Source organism: Oxyura jamaicensis, chromosome 1 (assembly GCF_011077185.1).
Source record: "Oxyura jamaicensis isolate SHBP4307 breed ruddy duck chromosome 1, BPBGC_Ojam_1.0, whole genome shotgun sequence".
NCBI classification, from domain to species: domain Eukaryota; kingdom Metazoa; phylum Chordata; class Aves; order Anseriformes; family Anatidae; genus Oxyura; species Oxyura jamaicensis.
Window position 1 is genome coordinate 201,303,308 of NC_048893.1, and position 18,952 is coordinate 201,322,259.

The 18,952-nt window shown below is 46.0% G+C and overlaps 1 protein-coding gene across 2 annotated transcripts in view; it reads left to right on the forward strand.

The window, feature by feature from the left end:
• The window catches only part of GDPD4 (glycerophosphodiester phosphodiesterase domain containing 4), a 31,171-nt gene that overhangs the window by 11,134 nt on the left and 1,085 nt on the right, over positions 1–18,952 (forward strand). For both annotated transcript variants that reach the window (XM_035330278.1, XM_035330284.1), the window contains 13 exons: positions 1,202–1,410; positions 2,155–2,258; positions 2,963–3,056; positions 7,272–7,331; positions 8,863–8,961; positions 10,304–10,397; positions 11,968–12,113; positions 12,461–12,543; positions 13,401–13,551; positions 14,079–14,303; positions 15,091–15,248; positions 16,979–17,126; positions 18,233–18,315. In XM_035330278.1, the coding sequence (XP_035186169.1) occupies positions 1,228–1,410; positions 2,155–2,258; positions 2,963–3,056; positions 7,272–7,331; positions 8,863–8,961; positions 10,304–10,397; positions 11,968–12,113; positions 12,461–12,543; positions 13,401–13,551; positions 14,079–14,303; positions 15,091–15,248; positions 16,979–17,126; positions 18,233–18,315 (1,628 nt within the window). In that variant the 5' untranslated portion in view covers positions 1,202–1,227. The remainder of the gene's footprint in view (positions 1–1,201; positions 1,411–2,154; positions 2,259–2,962; positions 3,057–7,271; positions 7,332–8,862; positions 8,962–10,303; positions 10,398–11,967; positions 12,114–12,460; positions 12,544–13,400; positions 13,552–14,078; positions 14,304–15,090; positions 15,249–16,978; positions 17,127–18,232; positions 18,316–18,952) is intronic.

Sequence of the window (18,952 nt, forward strand, 5' to 3'; positions counted from 1 at the left end):
TTGCAACCCAGGTGCTGTTAGGCTGGGAATATATAGTAGGGAATATAGCAGGAGAGCATCATTTCAGTTTTAACTTGCATCTTGTTTTATTTGTGCCTTCTGCAAACTGATCGTAGGGCTGGATTTTTTTGGTTGTTTTTATGTAGTGTCAATTTGCAAACTCTTATCCATTCATTTCTGCAAGGACACACAGGAATAGGAGTTGTTTGCAAACTATTTACATATACATTTTATCCACCTGTGTAGTGCAGCATTCTGTTCATTTTTTCTCTTAAATTACTGTTATTACATCAGATAAATGGAGGGGATTGGACTCCTGAGCTGGGACTTTGCAGCAGATATGCCTGCATCTGAACATGACTGGTATGGACTCAGGGGCACTGTGGCACTCGGAGAGCATCTCAGGATATCTCTGTACTCCAAAGAAGCGATGGATAGTGGTGCTTGTCTGCCAACACAGGACTGTTTTTCCTTAATGTTTCCTTGTGGTCTCGATAGTGCCCTGCTGAGCAAATTACTCTTTGCTGGCACAACCCCTGTGCTGTTTGCTTCACTGCTAATATTGGCTGCAATTTACCACCGGAGTCTTTGTTTAAAATCCAGATTATGAACAGATCTCCCACGTGTGCATCTTTCTTTACAGCTATTCCTTCTGGCCTTGCAACATGCTGCCAGTAGAGCTCTTTGAGCCAGGAAATAGTTTTTTTTTCCATCAGGGATCGGTCTCTGCAGTGCTGCAGTTTTTCTGGGATAAGAGTACTGTGCCCTGGGAGAGTTTTGGTCCCTTTCCTACCTGAACTACTTGAACTGGTAAGGGGTTGCAGACAGGTCACAGCGATATTGAGCTAATTCCCATGGCTAAGTTCATCTCAGGTTCATCTGACATTATTTGGGAGTCTGCATGGAGGGCTGAAGTTAATGATTTCCTTTCCCAGAGCTCCCTGTATAGTCAAAGGGAGGCAGAGGTTCCCTCAGAGGTAATGCAGAGTTCCAAAGCTATAACCACAGATCAGTGAGGGGACTCACAGTGACCATACTTTTCTTCTAGACATCTCTCTCGGGTATAAAGTTAGGTGGGGTGTCCTCAGCCACCTTTCCTGCTGGTCTCTGCATCCTCTTGGGAACAATTCCTCTCTTTCTGACATGAAAAGCTTACCCTGAAGGCAAGGAGGCTCACATCAATCTTGTGATCTCATTTCAGGAGGAAGATGAGATAAAGCTCCTCAGATGGAGGCCAGTTCTGCCAGCCTCAGGAGGATCAAGTTTGGGAAGCTGAAGGTGGTACGTCGGCACCTGCTGCAGAGGTATGAGCACCAGCCCTTCATCTCCTGCCTGGCGGGTTTCTACAGCTGCCGGTGGAAGCGGTACCAACGCAGAAGGACCGAGCCTGGGAAATGCTGCTGCAAGAAGGTAAATTAGCTCAGAATCAGCAAAGACATTCATTTCTGCACTGGGATGTCCAAGCTGAGAAATGATTTTCAGTCCAAGCTGAGAAGCGATTGATGCTGTGGCCCAACCTCCCTTAGACTGCAGTCTCTTGGTGTCCTAGATGGCAGCTCCAGGGGCTGGAGGGCTTGATGTGCTCCTCTCGTGGGCTCAATTTGTCTGTGCCACCATGCAGAGAGCATCCCCGAGTGTCTGGTGGTGTCTGGCAGCTGCGGGTCCCTGTGGTGCCAGCCCTGCTCCAGCAGGGCCACCCCGAGCAGGGGGCCCAGCCCCACGTCCAGGCGGCTGCTGGAGATCCCCAAGGAGGAGCCCCCAGCCCCTCTCTGGGCAGCCTGTGCCAGGGCTCCGGCACCCGCCCAGCCCAGCAGTGCTTCCTGAGGGGCAGAGGGCACCTCCTGGGCTCCAGGCTGGGCCCGGGGCCTCTGGGCCTGGCCCTGGGCACCCCTGAGCAGAGCCTGGCTCCGGCCTCTCGGCACCTCCCGGCAGTGCTGGTGGCCATGGCTGGCAGCCCCCGGAGCCTCCTCTGCTCCAGGCCCAGCAGCCCCAGCTCTCGCAGCCTCTCGTCGTGGGAGAAGGTGGGCTTCAGAAGGTCCAGCATCAAGCCACATGTTTCACGGACAGCCTAGAAGCAAGCAGTGTCTGCAGTTTGCTCTGCTTGTTTTGGAGTGAACGAGGCTCTGACCAATTGTCCTTCTTCTCCCTCTCTAGTGGGAATGCGTGTTTTTCTCATTGCTTGTTGGAGCTTTCTGCTTTTCTCTCATCTTCCTGTACATGTGGGGTGAAGCCAAAAATGACTACAACAACTTTGACTGGTAAGTGCCACGTTTTCCTCCTTTCCCACTCGGGTTTTAATGAGACACCCCAGGCAGGCAGGGCACTTCAGTCACGAGCCAAAGCTTTGATCCCTTCACATCTTGGTTCCAGCACCCAAAATGAACTGCCAGGGTCTCCAGAGGTGCTGAGGCTCTGCCCTTTGCTTGGCTGTGGCATACAGGTGTTAAGTGTGGACTTGTAAGAAAGATTACAATCATTGTTGCAAAAATAGTGAATGAAAGGGACAAAAAGGCTCTTTCCTTCCCTTAGTCTTCTCTTCTTTTTCCTGTTCCCTCTGAAGAAGTGCAGTGGCTGGCATCAGAGGTATTGCAGCAGCTATCTCAGACAAAGAGAATTGCATGCTCCCAGTCTGGAGACAGAGAAATAACCAGTGTGGTTTTATGCAAATCCTTTCCTTCTGGACTGCGTAGGTAACAGTTATGTAAATATGGCCCCTAAAATAAGACGCCATCCAGATAGCTCAAATACCCTGGAGAGGTGAGGTGCAATATTATTATTCATTCTTATTGAGCCTAAGGAAAGCCCCCTCTCTCTCCTTGGGATACGCCTCTGTAGCTCCTCCAGCTTTCTGTCATTTTCTCCTTCAAATATATTTTCCCTGCAGCCCCTGTGCTAAAGTACCAACAAAACCTATTGTAAGATGTACTACAAATGCTATTATAAGTTTTTTTTTGCTTTTTAGGTATAACTATGGGAACCTGGGCTTCTGGTTCCTCTGGTCTCTTGTTCTCCTGGTAGTGGCTGCAATCCTGTTCATGTACATCGCGCTGTTGTTGGTAAGTAAGGCTCCTGTTAAGGAGTGAGTTACGGGCCTAGAAAATAAATACAGGGATGGTTTAAGGTGTCATACCAAAGTTCAGCCTAGCCCTGACACTTGACAGTAGCTGGGGAGGATTGGGAACACATTGAGCCTTTGTGGTACTTTCTCCCACCTGCAGATGAGCATTTTTAGCACAGGGGTCTCTGAGCCAGATGTAGGTTCTGTGATTTCCCTCAGTGATTTCCCTTCCGTGAATTTGTCCCATCTCTCCTTCAACACAAGTGAAGCTGTGCCAGCATTGGTTATGTGAAAGCTGAAGTTTGTTGCTGGGGCTGAGCTTGTGGCTTTGACTCACCTCTGTGACCAAGGCAACTGGCTTTTATCATCAGTTCCTGCTGCTCTGACCCGTCCATTGACGTCTCACCATATAGCCAGCCTGAAAATTGCCCGTGGCAGGGAACCTCTTTCAGCCTTGCTCACGCAGTGCCCAACACAACAGGTTTCTGAGGTCCTTTGTCCCTTCTGAAGTACAAATAAAGAGTGATTTTATTTCAGTGCTAGCATTAAAATAACAAAGTGAGAAATAGGACAGCTGCTTGGCCATGCTACAAGCAATCAGTAGCATTATAAGCACTGTGGACTAACTTATCTCTAAGTAGGATAAATAACAATATTTAATTACAGGGATTTTGAGGCATGCTGGTGGCTGTAGAAGTTAATGTCTATTATTTAGCTAGGTCTACCTAGCTTTCCCAGTTGCAACGGATCAGTGTGGGTAGTTTGGTGGTTGCAATGCTACTTTGGGCAATTCTAAGCTTTGCCAAAGATGCCTGTGCAGTCAGGATCCATTTGTTCCTCGTCTTCATGAAGCCGTTAAGTAACCCACCCAAAGTCACTGGGTATTTCTAAGGGCACTTGTCCTGCTTGCTTGCATCGCTATGTCCATCAAATCTAACTTGGCAAGACTCCTGCATGCACTGATGTTAAGTTCTGGGAGGTTCACGCTCCTGCTATCTCAAAATGTGCAGTGGCTTTCCATGGAGGCAAAAGAAGCAGGGTATGGCTATAGCAAGTGAGGGACCTCCCACCTTGGGGTGCATCAGGCTAGTGTTATCCCACCGAAAACATTCATCTCCAGAGGTTCAGCACTCTTGAGCAACCACAACCAGCTGACACTTCCCTGAGAACTTCTCCCTCCTACCCAATTGGTGTTCAGGGGGTGTAACAGAGCAGAAATACCTTCTGCATTGAGACCCTGGTGGTTCCTGTGACGTGTGACTTCTCTCCAAGACTGCTGGTATCACACATCATAGCTAGACTTAGGTTAAACCATGGTCTGGTCTTCACCAGGTCTTTGTCACATGTAAAAACCCTTCTTGAACCATGGTGGGCTGTGACCATATTGGCTCCACGTGAAAGCTTGCTTTTGCCTTATTTCCTAAGATGCTGGCTGTGCTGCCTGCCTGTTACATTTCAACAGTTTTTGGCTGAATCAGCCAATTTCAATCACCTGGGACAGACATCCTGACTTGCAGGGACGTGGGATGGGGATGTGGAGGAGGGAGGATTCCACGTGTTGCAGGAAGGACCGGAGATCTTCACCCGGGCAATGCTTCCTTGTGATGTTTTGCATCAGCAGCCCAGCATGTCAGAACGCTGAGCACATTGATGCCCTTGCTGGAGCAGAGATTTTACAGCAAGCAGCGCTTGGTGTGGTTTTGTCTGTGAGCATCGTAGTCTCTTCCTCCACCCAACTGGAGCCTGGGGGCCTCTTTCCACGTCCTTATTGTGAACCACTGAAGCAAACACTCTTCTGCCCAGCAGCCACCCGTGGCTGAACAAAGTGCTGCACAACAAAGCACTCGCTGTCTGTGCAAAAGCTCTCTCTGCCTGCATGCATCAGTGTAATTTTCTTCAGACAATCAGTTTCAATTAATTTAATTGTTATCACTCCCAAGGCAATCTTCTCATCCCCATTAGAGCTAAAAGGTTAAGCTGCGGGGTCTTATTGCAGAACAGTTCAGGCTCAGCGGAGAAGAAAAATATTTTCTTGCTCAGTCTTTCAAACACAGCAGATGATATTTGCCTCTCTTCAGTTAAACACATTAATTCAGAAGGTTTTTTGGGGAGGTAACTCGTGACTGTATAATGTAAAGGGGTTCAGATGTGCTGGGGCCTCTGCATTCATACGCTAAGAGGACTCAGAATTGTATGATGGCACTGAAGTCCAAAGAGTGACCTCAAGCCTTCATCCCTGAGAGACTGGGGAGTCATGGAAGCTCTGAAAACCTGCATTTATTTTTTTTTTTTTGCCAGGAAGTGAATGTAGAAACCTGGCTTGTGCTGTAAAGCCCCCATTGCAGTGAATCCCAGGGTATATGTGGGAGAAGTTTGGAGGAGCCAGACCTGCTGGTGTTGGTCATCCTTTGGCCTGAAGAAGTCTTGCTGTAGGTGGAACCATGTGAGACACTGCTAAACACAGTTGCTCTCTGTGGAATAGCAGATTGGATAGGTCCTGAGGCAAATTTTGAGGAGCCAGAGCACACAGAGTAGAGATCTTGTCCACATCTCATAATTTCACTGGTCCATCAAAACGTGTTCGCCTCCAGTGACCACTGGAGCAACAGCAGGAATTCCTCCTTCACCATCTGAGCATGAAAACTGGTGATTATTCTTCTTAATGATCTGTTGCTTCTGTCCATAAAAATGAGCTTTTCCTCCAATGGCATCCCCAGATGTGCTGCACTATTCATAGGAAAGTTACACCATAGTAGCAGGGGAGAGTCTAGCTGGGCACAGCCTCTGAAATAAGTGTTTGGATGCACTTTAGGCAAGGACCAGGTCTTTGTAACATTGCTTGCAGAAAAGGGGACATTTTGAAAGTGTCTTTTCTCTTCACTTTTCTAAAATGGCTTATTTAAATGTGGCTGGCTTAAGATCTTCAACAGTAATTCAATTATCTGTGAACTGCTCCCATGGTTGCTCATCACGCCCTGGGTGTAGGATTCAATTAAAGGAGGCTGACATGTCAAGTAGCACTTAAAGGTCGATCTGTATTCTCTGCTGAGCTTATCTTGCCTCAAATCAGCATCATCCTGGAAAGAGAGGGTATTTGTAGCTGGGTCAGAAACACCTTTCATTCCTTTATAGCTGGGTTTCAGGAAATGGCTCCCCTTCCCAACACATTATTGCCCTAAATCTCTTTGTCCTGCTTTTGTACAGTCCCACGGTGTTACAGTCTGCAGGGACCTGGATCATAAATTATCGTCTCAGTGGAGTACTGATGTCTGCTAACAGATGTTTTGTTCTCTAAACCCTTGTAACTGGTGATACTGGCTCCCAGACAGTCCCTTACTGTTGTTGGGAAGCTTGCTCCATGCACATGAGCATAGATCCACGTGTTTGCACAGCAGCAAGGCTTCTGGGCTGGTAAAACTCATCACAAGGCATCTGGGCTGGTGAAACTCATCACCAGGTTCATCAGTTGTCTGTGACAACCTGAAGATATTCTCCAGCAGAGCCACAGACTGCTTTTCCTCATGCTTTACTTATTGGTGTTCAGGGCCTCTCAGGTTGTCCCCTGCCCTGGCTGGGGTTCGTGCTGAGCCTCATGGGACCCTGATCCCCAAGGGCTCCAACTTGCCAGCAGGGAAAGGAACACGCCAGCCATAGGGCCACAGCTGGGGATTAAAAATTAACCTAATACAAACCAGAGGTTTTGAATCTCCAACACAGTTTTCCATGTTCTGAGATGAGCATTTCTTGCATTTCTTGCAATTACTGTCAATGTGTGGTTTCCTTTACTCTGCTCTGTATTATTATTTTTTTTTTTTTTTGAGACTTTTATTCCCTGAGCTCTCCCCCATGGATGATGTGCCTCTAATGACAACAAATATATAGAAAACAAATAAGGTTGTTGCTATATTTTTCATGTCACAGATGCTGGGCCAGGCCATACTCTATCAGAATTTGCATTCAAAAAGTGTGCACCCCAAAATGCTCAACTATCTGTTACCCATATATTTGATCCTATGAGGCAGTTTTGGTGTGTGCTTGGCCATTTCAGGAGCATATTTACTGTAGCAATAATCACTTCTCTCTATCCACCTGTCCTGCCCATTGTGCAGAAAGGCCTATAGTAAAGTGACTTCCCTATACAAAAATAATTCCTGAAATGCCTCATTTTGTCATTTTGTACCAGGATGCAAACAATCTCTTCTTGGTTTCCCAGGTCCTAGCGATGTGTTTGCTTGCAGAAGGTCAGCAGCTGTACCTGCACTGGAGTCACAAGGTGGGGAGAGGGTTTTCTGGTAACCCTAACCATGCTTTCAACAACCAGCCTGTGGTGTTTCCCTGCATGCAAAACAGCTTAGATCATAGGAGAGAAGGAAGAGGTTAATCTTAGGAGGCTCTGAATATCCATACTAATGATACCTCCAAGTGAGCTAATCACCCCAAGCTCCCTGTGCAGTCAGATGAGGGAAACAAACCCTCCGAGGATGCAAGTCATCCAGCTGGTCATAGACACCTAAATTAAGATGAGATGAATCACACCTAAAGTACCTTTTTTCCCCACTGACTCTAAAAGGAGCCCGTAGTGACTCACTGAAGTGAAGATGTCTGTATTTGACATGCCTACATGTGGTTGCATGTAGACAAAAGCAAAGTTTCCATGAGTAGCACAATGTTAAGTCCCTGTAGCAGGACCCAGCAGCTTTAAAAACAGTGGCTGCTTCCTCTGCAGAACAGAAACCTGGCTTTTCCAAGGCATCCTGGTGCCCCGTGTCTTGGGGTGGTTTTGGAAATGCCAGGTGGAGTTTTGAAGGCATAGAAACACATCCTCAGGGAGCTGCTGCTGCAAAAGGATGTATTAGAATAACCTTTATTAAGAAATTCTTGAAAGCCAGGTGAGGCTTTTAAAAAATAAGCCACGAAGTTTAGGGGAAAGTGTAGTAAGATTGCAAATCTTGCAGTGAAGGGGAATAGCTGAATGTCAAAATACTCCATTCTCTGTTTCTTCATTTACACAGTGGGAACCATCAACTTTACTATCAAAAATGGGCGTCCAGAAGAACCAGAAAGATGTAGAGCACTATGTGGAAAATATTGAGACTGCATCCCTATGTAGAAGAGATTAGGGACTGGTTATTAGGATGCTGATCTGTACGATCTCCCTGAAGACTGGTTAGGGCTTTGGTCCAAATTCTACTTGTGTTTAGTTCTCAGCAGACAGATGATTTGGTATGAACCTGGGCAAGAAGCCACAGCACAGAATGAGCTACCCTTTCTCTTTTTTAGTTAAAAAATAAATTCTTATTTGTGAACTACAGAAGCATTTGCAGTTGTTGAAGCCTGTTCCAAAGCAACTCAGCATAAGGAAGCTGTGCTGATGTCTCTTTTGGGTTTAACTTGGTGCTTCTGAATTCAACCAACTACAGGATTTAATGATAGTTGTTCATCTAGGCTCCATCTGCATCAACAGACAGGGAGAGGCATCTCTTATCATAAAGCAAGTGGAAATGGATCACCTCTGTAAATTCCTCTCTTTCCCCCGTGACTAGAGAGGGAGCCTGGAGGGCTGACTCAGGTTAGGTACTTAACTTGTAAAATCAGTTTTGCTACACAGAAAATCCAATTTCTAGCACTGTGGGTCTGGTTTTAGTCCCATTAAATCTGTTTGTCTATGAACTGGCATAGCCAAGCTTATGCATCCCAAATTTATTGAGTCCAAGCTGTTTAAAGAAGCCACTTAGGCAAATACATTGCACACCCTATGCAGAAATGCCAAAGCTCATTTTTATGTCCTTTTTTTGTCTCCCCAGATTGGGACTTTTCTTGTCCTGGGCTTCTCTATCACAGCCCTCTCCATATTATCTGTACTCTGGGGAGATCAGTGGAAAACGGTCCGCCTCTCGTTCCAGGTAAGAGGTTTGTTTGAAAGGAGGTTCTTTGAAAAAATAGCTGGTTTCTTGAAGTATTGTGTGGCAATCAGTGGGAAATATTCCATATGGAAAAAGTTTTTCACATGGGTTTTCCTGGCGGTCTGTGCAGTTTTGCATAAACTTTTATTAAGACTTAACATTTCCCGTAGGAAGGAAGGAAGCCAAGACCTGAGGTTTGATATCAAGCTATCTGTTTGATGTAACATGTCTCATTTGGGGAAGTCGTATCCATTTTTTTCCCCTTTTTTTGGCAAACCTGTTGTAAGTGCACTGTCACTTATCAGGTGCTGAGGGCAGGTAAATCAGACCCCTTTGGCTGGTGGGGTTACTGGAACAAGAACTCACTCCCTACTCAGCTCATGCCAGTTCAGCAGCTTTTAGCATTAGCCCAATTTCGGTCTCCTGCGACCCAGAAGAGCTTCATCCCCTGAGGATGGGAATCAGGGCTAATGCACTGGCAAAGGTAAAGAGAAAGTGTCGGCTTCTCCTCCTTTTTGCAGACTTCAGGGAAGGAGGATGGGAAGAAGGAGACAAATAAACTTTTGGGTTACCCACAGATGTGGTTTATTTGGGGTGTTCATGCCCTTCGAGATGCTTCACCTGGCCCCCTGCTGCTGTTCCAAAACGGCACAAGTCTTTAGCAGATCCTGTGTCATGTCCACTAGCCCTGCATAACTATCTCAAATATCCTGGACATCTCAAGTGGCACCTTTGTTTATACAACTACATCCTGCTTCTGATCAAAAGAAGTTGGGATCAGGTGTCCAGGGCAGACAGTCACACAGAATGAAATCTCTCAATGACTTCTGCTTTCTCCAGCCCTTAAATCTTAGAGAATTGGGCATGGACCATGCGATAGGAAATGCTGAGGAAATTCCAGTTTGTTGACATTAGATTGATGACTTATTTGCAGTGGAGTTGACTGTTACCTGGATGAGATTGGATTGGATTAGACTGGATTAAAACTGCTGCTCTCTGGAAGATGTTCGCAGGTTATGATGCAGTAGTAAAGGTGATTGTTTGCCAAACCATCCTGGACAAGGACAGACTTGTCCCTTCTGTCTGGTTGAGAGGAAAGGAGAGTTTTATACTGAAGTGAGGAGCACTCCTCAGAGCAGGGAACCACCCTTGAACATCTGTCTGCCCTGACTCAAGAGGAGTTTTTTGGATCCAACCTGGGTGTGGGAGAGGAGATAAACTGCTGATGCCCACAGCAGGAAGCCCATCTATGTGGGAGGCTGCAGCTGTGTTGGGGCTTGTTTCTGTCTGTATCCACACTTCATCCTTTGAATAAAATCTTTTTTTTTTTTCTCCTTGCCAGATCACAGCCCCCTATCTCCACATAGGGGCAATAGCCATCATGGTCCTCCTCTCCTGGCCCATGGCTCTGTATGCAATCAGAGCAGATAAGAAAGGTACAGTAGCTCTGCTTCCTGCTCCCTATATGACAAAAGACACATATCAGTGTGGAAAATCAAGCATGCAGGAGCCCTTTCCTCCCACATCCACACTCCAGCTGGAGGTGGATTTTAGTTTTTGAGTATTTCAGACAAATTAGCAAGGCTGGGGCTTAGGCCATGTGCTGTTTTGGGTCTGTCCATATTTGTTAATGATTTGCATGCTACCTTGCAGAGTTTTGTCCTATACCAAGGTAGTGACAAGCCCTAAGGATAAGGAAGTTAGCAAAAGTCCCCAAGTTCTAGATCATGCATGGAAATTTGGTCAGACTTTTGCAGGAGAGAGCAGCCAGTGTCTGAAATTGCTATGCTCAGTTTGACTGCCTCCACAAGTCAGTCCATACTAGAGGATCTTAGGAGAAGCCAGATGAGATGGGGAAAAGAGCTTTCAGATTGGTTGTTAAGGAATTTTGTTTTCCTTTCCTGGTGTTAACCCATGGAGAGCTCCAAGAAGTGTAAGGGCAAGGAGTCAGAAACAGCTGCAGAAGAGCCTGTCTCCGACACTGGCCCTTATTCTCTGACCCAGTTTCTCCATATATCCAGTTGCCTACATGACACCTATCTGCGGATGTGGATTTGTAACAGAAACCATTGACCTCAGACAGAATGGGCTGGTGGGGGCATTTTGTTTCCTGCCTAGGAATTTCTCTACATTTAACTGCAGCTGGGGGTAGGGAGGAACATGTTTGGACCCAAGTTTACATCCCACTGTGCCTAATGGTCACTCAGCTCAATACATTGACTTGGTGTAACCCCAAGTTCTTTCAGAGCTACTGATACAGTGTACAGGTGGTGGTACCCACCTAAATAAGCAATTTTGGTGCATAGGTGCTTCTCAGAGGAACTGTTTCATTCTCTGAGGTGAAGGTTGCCCAGTGGGACTTGTGAGTAATATCTCAACAGATTCCAGAGACCATAGGTAATGAGTTGGCAGGTTTCTGAGATGCAGTACCCATGCAGTCAGTGTCAGTAGAAGACTGCATATCATGTACAGAAAGTCACTGAAAGCAGTCTGAAGGAACCAGGGAAGCATTCACTTGGAGGGGATGAGGGGATGGAGCATATCCAAAGGCGAAAAGTTCCTCCTCTTTGTTCTTTTTTTTTTTTTCTTTTTTTCTTTTTTTTTTTTTTAATGGGGAATTAAACTTTAAAATGTTGCCTGCTCTTACTTGAGTAAGAAAAAAAAAGCATCCTTCTGTTGAGGATCATTCCTCTACAGACGGGGGAAGTTGCGTTGCACCATCTCCAAAGAAAAAGAAATGAAGGCTGTGTCTTGCTGGAAGGCACAGTGAGATGCAATTGCATCACAAAACTTGCAATCCTAGCCTAAACAGCCCAAGTCCTTCTTTGTCCTGGACTGTATTGTTTGGACAGGCGGAGATAATTAGGGGAAGAAGGGATGGAAAATGGGATGGGACAAAGCCCAACAGTTACTTAGCTGGAGGGCTGTATTAAAAGTCAAGCCTCAAGGCAAACACTGTGTTACCAAATGGATTAACTCTAGCATTCCTCCTTCAAATTTTTGCAGTTGTTCAGGTGGTAATTGTTGGTCCATACCTGGCTATCCTTCTCTTTCTTTTCTTGATACCTCTGGGGATGTACTCACCTTGCATCAGAGAGGTGGGGACACTTGGACCAAAGCCAGCCCTCATTGGACACCGCGGAGCACCAATGGTAGGTTTGGAGAAGCTATTTTACATCATTTCTTCATCCTGTGTGCTGTTGCCTTCATCATCATCATTTTTATTTTTTCCCAAGAAATAAGTGGAGGGTGGAAAGGGGAGACATTTCAGTTTGGAACTGTGTGCCAAATGATCACTGTGTGGGTTTGCTAACAGGGAACCCTGGGGGACATGGTGTGTTTGGTGGCTAAGGTGGAGAAAAGCAAACAGGAGACTTTAACAAGATAATGGTAGTCCTTTAATGCAAAACAGGTGTTACAAGGAGACAGAAAGTATTTGCAGAGTCATTCAGAGTGTGTCTAAAGCCAGTCTGCTCATGGGCCTTTTTTTTTTCCCCAGCTGGCACCAGAAAACACTGAGATGTCATTTCAGAAGACAATTGAACATGGTGGGGATGGTCTTGAAACAGATGTCACCATTAGGTAAGGGGAAGACATCACACCTCACAAAGCAGATACTTCTAAGAGTTGCCTTTGGAGCCATGTAACTTTGGGCATTTTGGTTCTGCCAACGGCTGGGACAGGGTCCCTCAGCTGATGCATGATGCTAAGGGCTGTGGGACATGGCTCTTCTCAATAAGCACTTATCTAACAATCATTATGTCTACAGTATATTTTAAACACTTTTGCAACATACAGAGACAAGTTTCTACTGTAATCTGACTTCCAGGCCTCAGTGAAGGTTTTATCAGGCCTAGAAACCACCAGAAAATTGTATTTAGACCTGTGCCATCATTGATATGATGAGTAGACCTTTAATTACCTTTGTGTATGGGACTCTTTGCCATGACCTTCTAACCTACTGGGCAGGATGAGCAGTTCCCAGGCACTGAGTAACTAAAATATTAATACTTAGGTGTTCTATTAATAAAGACCTTTCTATAAAAGAAAATTTTGCCTTTTTATCACTGTACATTTAAACTTCAGTCCTCTGAAACCTGTAGAAGCATTCTGGTGTCATCAAAAAGAGCCTCTGGCCACAGGTTACTACCCATTTTCTTTTAGGGGCTGGCAGGCATAAATGCCACCATCTCCACTTTGCCCCTGAGGAAAACGAGTCACAGTGAAGTACAGCTACACCAGGGTCACCCAGAAATATTTAGGCTTGGAATATCTTGGTGTCTCGAGTGTCAGCCTTCTCTCCTATGCTACCCTCTGCATTAAGGGAGGCTGTGCTGCTGCATTCATGGTGGCCCACACATTGTTCTCACCTGGTTTGACTCTGCTTGTGCCATGAGTGATCTCCACTCCCGGTCACCTGAATTCTTGCTCTCCAACAGCTACGACGGCATTCCTTTCCTCATGCATGACAGCAGCTTGAGGAGGACAACCAACATCAGGGAGGTCTATCCCAATGACACTGCTCAAAATGCAGCCTTGTTCTCCTGGGATAGCCTGAAGGAGTTGAATGCTGGAGCATGGTTCCTTAAGGTAAGCACCATGAATGACTGTGATGTTGTAGAAGAGACACTGGCTGGCTACAGCTACCTAGTATGAAAGTTAGGAGAGAAACTTTTGGTTGAGCCCAAACTTAAAGTCGGTAGAATTCATTCAGTTGGGGTCTCCTTGCTTTGTTCCTTTGGCCTTTCTGCCCAGGAGACCTCTTTTATTTGGCTAGTAGGTGTTCTTGTAGCTCCTCATCATGGCAGCAGCAGAACAGATGGGCTGGAGAAAGAAGAAAACAGCTACTTATGCAACGTGCTGTGTGTAATACAGTAACGTGGTGGGACAGAGAAGCACAGCAGAGCTAGCTATACAATTTATGTCCCAGAAGCAGTGTCATCTGGGTTAGTTATCCTTGTTTCTCAGGTAGAAGAGCTAAGCAGAATAGAATATCCTCGCCTACTGAGGGTTGATGCCAAACTTTTTCCTTCACAGAGATTTGAAATGTTTGCATGCAGCTTACTCCTTGATATGGCTGGCTGACTGATTTCCTTTTTATATCTGTTTGTTTCTAGGACAAACCCTTTTCATGCATGGGCTCACTGTCAAGGGCAGATCAAAACCAGGCAATGAATCAGTCAATTTACAAACTAAGTAATTTCTTGCGCCTCGCAGACAGTCAGAATAAACTTGTTATATTTGATCTCTACCGCCCTCCAGAGAAACATCCTTACAGGGACTCGTGGATCAACAGAACCCTGGAAGTCATTCTCAACGAGTCGGGGATTAGACCCCATCTGGTAGGGTGGTCGCTCTTCTTTGTATCCCTTTTTCTTGTTCTCCAAATTGGGGTCACACTTGGCATGACTTCACCAGCATGCAGTCTTTCCCCTTGCATCCCAACTGCTTTCAGAGGCATCATTTGGAATATACTCCTACTATCAGTTCCTCAGCAGGTACAAAGTGGCATAACGCTACAGCAACACAGGAAATCAGAAAGTGTAAATATACCAGGTGATGCCTTAGACCCCATCACTGTGATAATTATCAGCCTACACCCTAATAAGCCACACATGCTTATTTTGTATATTGTATATAAATTTCCTGGTTTAAATTAAAGTAGCTGGGAGACTTTATTGCCTTCCTCCCTCACTGTTAACTCGTTGCTTAGGATGGATGCTAAATCCATGTGGAGGAGGTTATATATCCATTGATTTCCAAAGTTAGGCTGATCCATATCTGCTCCCATGCTAGGAGAATGGGAGAACAGAGTATTTTCTGTTGCCTTTCCCATTCACCAAAGCTGCCTTTTCATTCATTTCAAACACCGCATCTTTTGTTGGGCTGTGTGAAATGTTCTCACTGATTTCAAGTTGATAAGAAGGAACAGTGAATACTGATTTCCTGATGAAAGTGACTTGCAAATTTAAACCCTGAATCTACATGTGCTTTGATCATAGCAAGAAATGTATCATTTGACAGGCTGGGTTAAGCCCCTCAAGATCTTATCTTTACTGGATTTATGTGAAGTGCATGGCGTATTAGTGAGCTCACTGTGAACTCACCGAGTCCTCTTGTTGCCTGCAGGTCCTATGGCTGGAGAATGATATGAGGTCCTTTGTTCACTCTGTTGCTCCCGGGTTTCAGCAGACAATGGGCACTAAAGCCCCAGTTGAAGACCTATTGATGGACAATATTGTCAAACTCAATCTGGCCTACACTGAAATGTCCAGTGAAGATATCCGGTAGGTTGCAGTTTCAGCCCCAAACACTGTTGTCTAGAGGACATTTGCTTCACGTGTGTGGCAATGCCTCCCTCCAGTGACCAGCTCCAGGATCTACAGCATTTTTGACGAGCTCCTTTAGGTTAAGTTGCCAACCCTTTTACATTTTGTAGTTGACGGACTTTATTTCACTCCTACTCTTGACTCTGTGTACGGCCAAGAGGTGGCTGTAATTGCACCCCTCCTTGTCCAAGTCCATATTTACTTGACTGGGATCTGAGGCTTTCTTTTCTGACCAGAATTCAGGTGTCTCCTGGCTTCTACACATGCCATCCCCAATATTGATAATAATGAACCATGGAGAATGAACAATTATTTAACCTCCTATGGCCTCCACAAATATCGATGTGAGTGCATAATGCTCTGGTGAGAGAACATCACCCTCTTTAGATGGTATTTTGGAGACTTCATTACTTGTCTCTGTTGCTACCAGTACTCTGTTGCTTGGGACACACTAATAATGTAATCTCTCCAGTGGAAGGCTCCGCTTTTATTGCAGGAATCTCCAAAATGGTTGTCTTACATAAAAAAAAAAAAAAAAAAAAAAAAAAAAAAAAAATTAATTAAAACCCACATGAAATGTCTTACCTATCCAGCTCTCCTTTTGTAAACAGGATTTTTTGTTGTTTCCCATGCTCAAAAGCATTGAAAATTAATTAAAAACAAGTATAAGAAAATGTTTAGCCCTTTGGATAATAATTATCTTCACGTTTTCTTAATGATAATTTTGCATACATTTAAAATGCTAGGTAGATCCATCTGGGTAAATCTGGGTAAATCCTGGGCAGACTGTAGATAAATTTACAAATGCTCATAATGATGATACATTCCCTTAGTGTTATACAGAGAAATGCTATCACTTCATGTTAAATTTCAGTAACTTATAAGGACATCACAAATCACCAGCTGTTGCTGCAAATGTAAGAAGCATGAATAGCCAGCTTTACGACTATTTTCAACACAGTATTGGGAGATGACAAATGCATTTTTAGGTGAAATACTGAATATGAGCTGGCAGCCCCAGCTGGATTGTCCTGCTGGGCCCTGCTCTCGGGAGGCCCCTCCTGCAGCGCTGCGTTCAGCTCTGGGCCCAGCACAAGGACACGGAGCTGCTGGAGCGGGCCCGGAGGAGGCCGCGAGGATGCTCAGGGGCTGGAGCAGCTCTGCTGTGGGGCCAGGCTGAGAGAGCTGGGGGTGGTGGGCCTGGGGAAGAGAAGGCCCCGGGGAGAGCTGCCAGCGGCCTGCCAGGGCCTGCAGGGGGGGCAGGAAAGCTGGGGAGGGACTCTTGGTCAGGGCTGGGGGGACAGGACGAGGGGCACCGGCTGGAGCCTGGCAGGGGGGAGGCTTCGGGGAGGCCTTGGGAAGAAATTCTTCCCTCTGAGAGGCCCTGGCCTGGGCTGCCCAGAGGAGCTGGGGGTGCCCCAGCCCTGGCAGTGCCCAAGGCCAGTTGGAAGAGGCTCAGGGCAACTTGACCTGGTGGGAAGTGTCCCTGCCCATGTAGGAGTTGGAATTAGATATTATCAATCGATTATTGTCTGGCTGGGCTTCCTTTCTGTTCCTGACCTACATCCTGTAGCGATTTAGGACAGAACTGCCATACAGAATTGCCATCTCTCCTTGACTAAGCCCAAAGGAAGTACTAACCTCCTTGCTTTTCTTAATGAAGGCAATTGCCTCTTGGTCTTTTAAAGGAAATACGCCGAGAAAAACATCACCACCAACCTCTATGTGATTAATGAGCCATGGCTCTTCTCCCTGGCGTGGTGCTCGGGGGCACACTCTGTGACCACTAATGCCGTCCACATGCTGAAGAATCTCAGCCAGCCCCTCTTCCTCATGGTAAGCAGTGATCCTCCCTTGTTCCTGGGGTACAAAATAGGGGTCAGATATTCACGGGTGCCTTTAGAGACCATGGGCTGATTTGTGCATGAATAAAGTCCAGCATGCAGACAGACTTAACATGATTTAACTGGTTAAATCATTCTTGTGAGCCACACCAGGTATCATCACCCCCATTTCCTGGTTCTTCTTGGCCCATGGAGAAGAACCCTGGTGGGCAGGACTTGGAGACTCAGGCCTGACATGAGGGAAAAATAAGTCACACTGAGACTTGTCTCGGGTTGAAGGAAGGAGCCCTTGAGGGCACGTGTGGCTTCTGCATGAATATTTCAATTTCTAACCTTCTAAAGAACCTTATTGCTGTCAGAAGTTCCTAAATCCCAGGGATTTCTACATTCCGTCTCAAACTTGGTCTGCTCTCACAAGCCCAAGGGGAAAGAAACACAGAAGTAACCCTTCCTTGCTGGGAGGAGATTTTCACATTGCTTGTCTGTCCTCTTCGCTGCCTTTGACAGTCTGTAGGGCTATGGAGCACCTGGGGCACTGGTCTCACCAGAGTCCCTGCATTCAGGTTACCATTCTGAATGTCTGGTTTCACACTTCAGTGCTCCCATCTCCCACCCAGAAAACTGCATCATTTCAGTCCATTCTGAGGACGGGGAGGTCTGATGTGAGGACAAACCTTCAGATGCTCTTAGACTTGAAGCAGGAACCAACCCAGCCCCTCTGTGGTTTTCACTTAAGTACAGTTTTGCCAGGGGAAACCAAATGCCATCTATTGATATTAATATCATAAGGAAGCAAAGAAAACTACAGGGCCTGCCTGTCCAAACAAGTCCCTTTTGTATTCACTGCGGTGTGGTCCAGTCTCCTTGGCCACCCAGCAGACTTGTTTTTGTTAAGACTGATGATTTACCACCAACACCCACTGGCAGGTGACCACTTTAAAATGCCACCAAATACCTTAAAGACCTTAAGGATAGTACTTCACATGCACACCAGGGACCTGAATTGCTATGATCAAGATGCAAGGAGGAGCTAGAGCAGCTTTCTTGCATGTTTCAGGGTCCTTGGTGTTGGACATGTTCTCTGTTGTTCTCTTCCAGACGCCGCAGCAGTACAACATCATGTGGATCCTGACGGACCTGGCCTCTGTGCTCCTCATCTCACTCATCTTCGCTCTGCACTGGTAACTACCGAGCTGCTCGGGCCGTGCTAGCCTGATCCCTTGTCCCCTGTGGAGGAATGAAGGGATGCTTTCAGTGACCTGAAGGGTTAAAACTGCTCTAGAGGACATCTTCCTCTTCAAGAATTAGGGAAAAAAAAGAAAAAAAAAAAGGCCTTGAAGTCTCCAAAAACCTCTGCACTGCTCCTGCTTGCTATATTTTTCCCTTTCCTTTTGGCAACTCAGACATAACCTACCCAAAGGATTCAATGCAGACTTGGGTTTAGAGTAGCAGCAGGATCCGTTTATCAAAGCTGGAAAATGAACTGATTTTTCTATTTTTAATATTTAGATTATTTGGACATTGGATGTAACTTAGGAGGAGAGCTCTCATTGTTAATATTTGCACACCTGATGTCTCTGTCTGTATATATCAGAGCCCCTGAGGAATCCATCCTCCCAGATGAACATATCTGAGTGTCACAGACACTGTATTTTCTTTCCTCCTATGCTGTCCAAGACATCATCTATGCTTGATTATGGAGAAACCGGGGTCAGGCTGCTGGATGCTCAGCTCTGCCGTGGTTGGATCAGAAACCAGCCTGCATTCCTACAGCAGGAGGCGCTGGGCTCAGCTCTTCACCTGCCTGTGGATGGGTGG